Here is a 7,672-nt window from a genome sequence, read left to right as displayed (position 1 = left end):
TCATCAATTTGTAAAAACAATGGTCCGTCCCTCCCACTTTGCTCCTCCACCTCTCCCTAAACCATATCAATTTCTCCATCAACATTCAACACCATTTTCTTATCAGAAAAAGACACACAAATAAGGACCCCACACAATTAAATCACCCAAACCCCAATTAATCTTATTACAAATCCCTCTTATATATACCCAAAATCATCATCATGAGACCTCGCAATACCAAAGATCATACTTATACTTCCCAAATTTTCCGATATCCCACCCCCAAATCTCCACGACGTCGTTTCCGGTTGTACCCACAACTACATATACTAAAACTCGCCGGAATCCTTAAACTAATAGCGAGATTATCCATGGCGGGACAATCCAGAAAATGGGTAATCTTAGTTGCTACGATATGGCTACAAGCTTTTACCGGCACTAATTTTGACTTTTCGGCGTATTCATCGGAGATGAAAGCGATATTAGGAATTTCTCAAGTGCAGTTGAATTACTTAGCTGTTGCGTCTGATTTAGGTAAAGCGTTTGGTTGGTCGTCGGGATTGGCGCTTTTGTATTTGCCTTTGTGGGTTGTTATGATGATTGCTGGGTTTATGGGATTGGTTGGTTATGGCTTCCAATGGCTTGTTATTCGTGGCGTTTTTTCTCCCCCTTATTTTGTGGTACGTTGTATTCTTCTTCTTCGCTTGTTTTTCTTTTTGGGTGTATTTTTTCTCTTGGATTTTTTCTAATAAATTGATTGATTTGATGTGGGGTAACTTGTACTCTTAGGAATCTTTTGTTTGAAAGTTAGAGCATCTTTGAAATTTTAAGAAATTTTTATGTTATTGTATAATATCTTGATGTGAATCCAAATATCTATAAAATGTGAAAAAACAAGTGAGAATTTTTTCAAGTTTATTATGATATAAATTTAGAGGGATATAAAGTAATTTGTATATAGTCAAAAGGTCAGTTTTATTATAGTTTAATCAATTATTTTGTATGGTTTAAATTTAAAAGCCTTATTAATTACTTCCTTCTAGTTATGATTTAGGATCATTTTTCTTTTGCACCAAAAACTAAAAGGGGTAGGGGATCACATAAAAGTGTGAAAAATTTACTTTTTTTTCATAAAGAATATTGATATTTATATGCGTTGTTGTGTTGTAGTAAGGGTAAAAGAGTAAAAAAAATAATAAAAATAAAAATGATACATAATCAATAAATTGATCTAATAAGAAACTGTCCCTAAATTAATGAATAGGGGGAGTATATGATAATATATGTGACTTAACATGTCTTTTAATAGTGTAGGAAATGACAACTTACTATTATTAGGAATTAGGATGAATAAATGGCAAAAAAAAAATTATATATACACAAATGACAAATTATATATTTTCTATATTTCTTCCAATAAGGAAGAAAAAAAATTGAGTGTTAACTATTAAGCAAATACATACACAAGATAGGGTTTTCTTAACTATCCATCTCTTTTAACCGTTTTTAGTAAAGTAACTACTTCAATAAATACGCAAGATTAATTGTTGTGAAAAATAAAAGAATGACATAAAATAAAGGAAAGAGCTAGAATACTTCTAATTACAAATAGAAGCAACTGATAGTAATCAAAGAAATAATAAAGTGAAAAAAAATAAACTTTGAAGATTATTATACCCATAATTAACAATGTACAACTTTGTTTAAAATAGATAGATTAGAAAAACCCTTTATGTTATGTATTAATGTGTTACTTTTTTTAAGGTTATTAATTTTAATGTGTGACTTTATGTTTAATAATAATAAAGTGTAATGTCGCGTTTAATCTATGTTTTAAATTATTGTTAATATTACTTAGAACCTTTACTTAGTCTATTCTGTAATTAAATAAAATATAATTGTGAAACAATTATAGAGCAAACTCTAATTTTAAGGAAATATTTTTGTATTTAAGGAGAGAGAAATTTAATTAAGATTTTTGAGATGTGAGATCTTGTTAGATTCGTTTTAAACATATACTTTCTTATTATATATTTTTTATAATTTTTTATGATGCGAAATTAGAGATATTGAGACTTAAAAATTATTTAAAAAACCGTGGAGATCTCAATCATTTAATCAATTAATTAATTGATGATGTTGTGGTGCTAAAGGTGTGATTTCCACTTTATAGTTGAAGATTCTAAATTCTTTTCAATATTGTAGTGTATTCCTTTGTGTAGAGGGTGACTTAAAAGGCTAAAATAGAAGTACTAATTTCATTTTATAATATTTGCATCATTTTAATTTGTCAATTGTCATAAGTATATATCAAGGAAATATTTAGTTAATAGCAAAATATTATTACCGTGTTAAATAACGAGAAAAGTATTAGAGTTAATGTCTCAATGAGGTATGAAGTTGGAATAAATTAAAAATAATTAATATTCCTATAATTTATTATAAGTTTTTTATGATGTATATAATAATGTGAAAGTATTGTGAAATTGATAAAAAAATTTAGCAAATATATTATTATAAAACGAAAGAATTACTATTAAACATCAAATTTCAGGTGTTTGGTTAGGGATATATAAGCATTGTTCTAAAAAATTAATTATTAAAATTTTCACTTTAGTTTGACAAGGGATTTTTAATGGAAGTAAAGCATTTTTCTTTAGTAAACACTTTTATTTTAGTAAACATTTTTTTCCAAAATTGCAAGTAACTTTACTCCTCTCCCTGATTCCCATCATCTCAATATATCTTTTTTACCTTTACACCTTATCTGGATTTTCTGTGTTGGAACACCAAATTATAGGGAAAGAAATTAAAAGGAAGGAAAGAATTTGAGGAATTCTTCATCTTCATCAGACCTAACATATTTTAAAGATGGCAACTCATATCCATAAATAAGAAATTGAGTTTATTAATTTTATTAATAATCAAATCTGCCCTGAAAAATTAGAAGTATAAATGGTACATTGACCATGTTTGCTTATTCATCTACGTTCTCCTTCCCTTTTTTCCTAAGCAAACAAAAAAGAGTTCCTCATTGCTGTTCTTGACCATTTTTAGGCCCTAGGTAAAAAATTAAAAAAAAAACCCGTGTATAAATAAGGTTTTGGTTCTTTTTTTTCCAACTATACATCATATAATTTCTTTTTCCTATCACATTAATGTCAAATAAATGTACAAATTTAAAATTATATAAGATAAGGTACTTATGCACTAACTAAATTTTAATAATAAAGATTAACTTAATTTGGGTCTCTTTATAAATTGGGCTCTAAGCGATTACACATCAGAACTACCATCAGAAACGACCTTTTCATTATTCCTCCCTTCCCCTTCTAAATTCTTATGGTTATCATCCATTCACTAGACAAATTAACACTAGTTATCAATTTGCATATTCCATAAAAATATGAACTTTTGGGAGAACTATTTCCTTTGGGAAATGTATTCAATTAAAAGAAATTCTTGTATAAAATTGGTACATACTATGAATTTTTTATTTTAACAAGTAAATATTTACTTTTATTAAGTTAGTGCGTGCATACACACTAAAAGTGTAAAATATTATGGACAGTCTATATAAGACATTTATGCTCACGGCTAACAAAAGAAATACCATTAAATTTGAAGTATTTTTTATTTTAGTCTGTGCTACTTTATTTGCCTCATTTCTATTTTGAATGATGGTCCACAACTTTTTTTAATCTCATTCTTATATTTTAACTCTCTTTTTACAATTTATTCTCTCTCTTTATTTATTACAACATTCTTAAAAACTAATTTTTTTTAATATATTTTCGAGTTTGTTATGCCTATGCCTAATACAAATAAAGGGTTGGTGAGATGAAATCATCATGAAAAATATTCTAGAATGTATTACTCATTGTGGAGGGAGTATGCTCATTTGGTCATGGTATCAATACTACCTTACGTTTCATATTACGTTTTTTCTTGTTTTTTATTTTCCATCTTAGTATCACAGTAACCTAACTTTACTGTGTCTGTACCCCATGTACAATCCTATACTAATGAAAACTGACTTGATTGGAAAATTAGTACTTTTATGATTGCAATTGTTTTTATGGTATGCTAATTCATAAATATGGCTACACCCAAGTTTAACTCTATTAAAATTGAAATCAAGGCAAAGGCATTTGCTTTATTTCTTGAAACTTAGGTCTGATCGAGCTTTTTTGAAAGGTTGAGAATGCCACCTCTAATCATTTGGGTTGAATTGGTCAACTCTCGGCTAAGTTAAATGTTTGTGATTCTTTGACCGCTTGGGCCACGAACTGGGGGTTTACTCGGTGCATAGTCAAAAGGTTCCACCGAAGCCAAAAAAAAAAAAAAAAAAAAAAAAAATCTAAATGACTAATCACTCAAAATACAAGTATATAACCAAATCAAACTCAGTAGTAAATCCATTTGAGTGGCTTGCCAATTCTGCCTCTCCTAATTAGTAGATGTATTATGAGTATTACAAAACTTTGATGTATATTAGTATATATGATATTAAACTTATATTCATGGTTATATTTGACAGGTATTTTTCCTATGCCTGTTAGCAGGATGCAGCATCTGCTGGTTCAACACCGTGTGTTTTGTCCTCTGCATCAAAAACTTCTCTGTAAACCGAGCACTTGCACTCTCCCTTACAGTAAGTTTCAATGGTGTAAGTGCTGCGTTTTACACTTTAGCAGCTAATTCAATAGACCCATCTTCACATTCCGTCTACCTTTTCTTAAACACCGTTGTTCCCCTCTTCACTTCCCTCATTGCCTTATTCCCAATCTTAAGACAACCCGAACTTGAACCTCTTCCTCCTGATGTTGTTCGTAGGGACTCCTTCATCTTCTTTTTCCTCAACATTTTGGCTGTCATGACAGGCTTTTACCTTCTTTTCCTTTCTTCGTCTACCAATGATGATATGATGTCTTCACGCCTTCTCTTTGGAGGCGCAATTTTCCTGCTGTTCTTTCCTCTATGCATTCCGGGTATTGTCTATGCTCAGGAATGGTTCAAACAGATACACTCCAGCTTCCACATTGATGGGTCGGGTTTTATTTTGGTCGATGATAATGATTTGGAGCTCCATAAAGAAATCTCAACTCGAGAGGGTAGTTATGTGGGTGATAGTATGCCTTTGCTCGGGAATTGGAGTCCGAATGATTTTACTGGATCCAATTATAGCCTCAATGGGGTTGGTGCAAGCAAGATTGAAGCTTCCTGTGGGGCAGTGATCAGGAAAAATCAATTGGTAATGCTTGGGGAAGAACATTCAGCTTCAAATCTTGTTCGTAGGGTGGACTTTTGGCTTTACTACATTGCTTACTTTTGTGGAGGTACGATTGGGTTGGTTTATAGTAATAATCTAGGACAGATCGCTCAGTCTCTTGGGCAGAAGTCTAGCACTACAACTCTCATAACTCTCTATTCATCTTTCTCTTTCTTTGGCCGCTTACTTTCAGCTTCTCCGGATTACATTCGTGCGTAAGTTATTCATCTTTCTTAAAGATAGATCTTCTTTCATTAGCTTCCATTTATTGATTGCAATTAGAGGTGTCTAATGGGGCGGGTCAACCCAACGGGTCAAGGGTCGGGTTTAGAGGTGTTCAACCGGGCGAGTCAATTCAATGGGTCGGATCACATTTTAACGGGTCATTAGCGGGTCGGGTCATTAACGGGCCTGGTGTAAAGGGCCGAGCTGGGCCGGATAATTATAAGAATTAATTGGGAAAAAACATGACCACTTTTTTTATATTTTTAAATGATATTATTATATACATAAGTGGGTCGATCCAACGGGCCATAAAGTATAATAAAAAAAGCTATTTTATTTTAAGAATCGGGTCAAAGAGGGTCGGATTTAACCGGGCTTGACCCGTCCCGACCCGTTTAACATTTGACATGACCAGGCCCGTTTAATTTTTGACCCGCCCCGCCCCGTTCTGGCCCGTTGAACACCACTCTTTTTTTATATTTTTATATAATACTTCCTCCGTTTCACTATACTTACTACATTTGACTTTTTACGCAATCCAATGCGTTATTTTGATTATTTATATATTAAATTATACACGTCTAAAAATTATAAAAAGTTAATATTATGAAAGTATGCGATTAGACGTTTAAAACAAGATCCCACTTGACTATATTTATGCTTACACATTAGTTGCAATATATAAAATAAGCTTAAACGATGAATAGTATCAATATTAGTAATGTAGCGAGTATTTCAGAACGGAGGAAGTGTTATTATATATATAGGTGGGTCGACCCAACAGGCCATAAAGTAGAATAAAAAAATTATTAAATGAACTTTTAAAAATGGGTCAAAGTGGGTCGGATTTAAATAGGCTTGACCCGCCCTGCCCCGTATAAATTTGACATGACCGCCCCGACCTACCCCAATTAAATTTGACCCGAACCATCCTGATTCGGCCCGTTAAACAACACTAGTTGCAATGGTATGCATGTGATTCCATTTCTTAGGAGATTGAGTAAAATTGATGTTTGAAGTTTTCTTCTGAAGTTGAATACAAACTTTGGACAGGAAGTTCTATTTTGCGAGGACAGGATGGCTAGCAATCGCACTTATGCCAACCCCAATCGCTTTCTTGCTTTTAACAGGATCAGGAAGTGCTCTGATGCTGCAAGCAGGAACCGCACTGATAGGACTTAGCTCGGGTTTCATATTTGCAGCAGCCGTATCCATAACATCTGAGCTTTTCGGCCCTTTAAGTGTGGGTGTCAACCACAATATCTTGATCACAAACATCCCTATCGGTTCCTTAGTTTATGGTTTCTTAGCCGCTGTAGTTTATGATTCCAATGCTGGAATTACGTCTCAAGGGATCTCAATGGTTGCTGATACTGTGGTTTGTATGGGTCGAGACTGCTATTTTTGGACCTTCGTTTGGTGGGGATGCATCTCCGTTGTTGGACTGTTTTCATGTCTTCTGTTGTTCTTGAGAACTAAGCATGCTTATGATCGATTCGAACATGATCGGATTTCTTATCAACTGGATTAGGAGAGACGTTTTGAGGGGAAGGGCTGGAAATGTACAGGAAGAAAATTTTACACGTTTTAATACAAATCAAAAGAAGAAAAAGAAATCGATGATAGAATTATAAAAGCTTTTGAGGAACCAGAAAGGATGAGACGAAATTTGTATCTACTGTAAGGAAATATACACGAAATTTGTATCTACTGCAAGGTAATATACATAGAATGAGTACAAATTTGCTGCAATATTTCTAACATGTATCGAGAATCCTGCTTTACACGAAATATGTATCTACTGGAAGCAAATATAAACGGATTAAGTTAAAATTTGCTACAAGATTTAGTTCTAACATGTATTCACTGAATCTTGTTGTATTAATTGGCTTGATTGCTGTATAGTACGAGTTTTTGATCAATTCTGAACGGTTTGGTTCTGAAAATCTTGTCGTTTAATCTGCTTAGCATACGGTCTGGCTTAATCTGTTAGTGTTATTTGTTCCTCTCTGATTCAATACACAATGCCTGTCTTTTCTTCTCACTATTTTGTGCTTTAGTTGATCAACTGTACTTGTTTCTGATTCTAGTATCTGCATTTTTATAACTTATGGCGCGAGTTCGACAATCTAGGCTGCTCGTTAGGAACTTATGTCGAAATTGAGTACACCTGAACGACATATTCAATCAATT

The 7,672-nt window shown here is 32.7% G+C and overlaps 1 protein-coding gene across 1 annotated transcript; it reads left to right on the top strand.

Annotated features, from left to right (window-relative positions):
* Positions 1 to 7,408, top strand: LOC130801199 (protein NUCLEAR FUSION DEFECTIVE 4-like). Its single transcript, XM_057664983.1, has 3 exons — positions 1 to 662; positions 4,523 to 5,469; positions 6,533 to 7,408. Exons 1-3 carry the CDS (start codon positions 204 to 206, stop codon positions 7,008 to 7,010), a joined length of 1,884 nt encoding a protein of 627 aa, XP_057520966.1. The 5' UTR covers positions 1 to 203; the 3' UTR covers positions 7,011 to 7,408.
* The last annotated feature ends 264 nt before the right edge of the window (positions 7,409 to 7,672 follow it).

Source organism: Amaranthus tricolor, chromosome 15, assembly GCF_026212465.1.
Source record: "Amaranthus tricolor cultivar Red isolate AtriRed21 chromosome 15, ASM2621246v1, whole genome shotgun sequence".
Classification (NCBI taxonomy): domain Eukaryota; kingdom Viridiplantae; phylum Streptophyta; class Magnoliopsida; order Caryophyllales; family Amaranthaceae; genus Amaranthus; species Amaranthus tricolor.
Note: the sequence above shows the minus strand (reverse complement) of the source record. Positions and strands in the feature narration are given on the sequence as shown.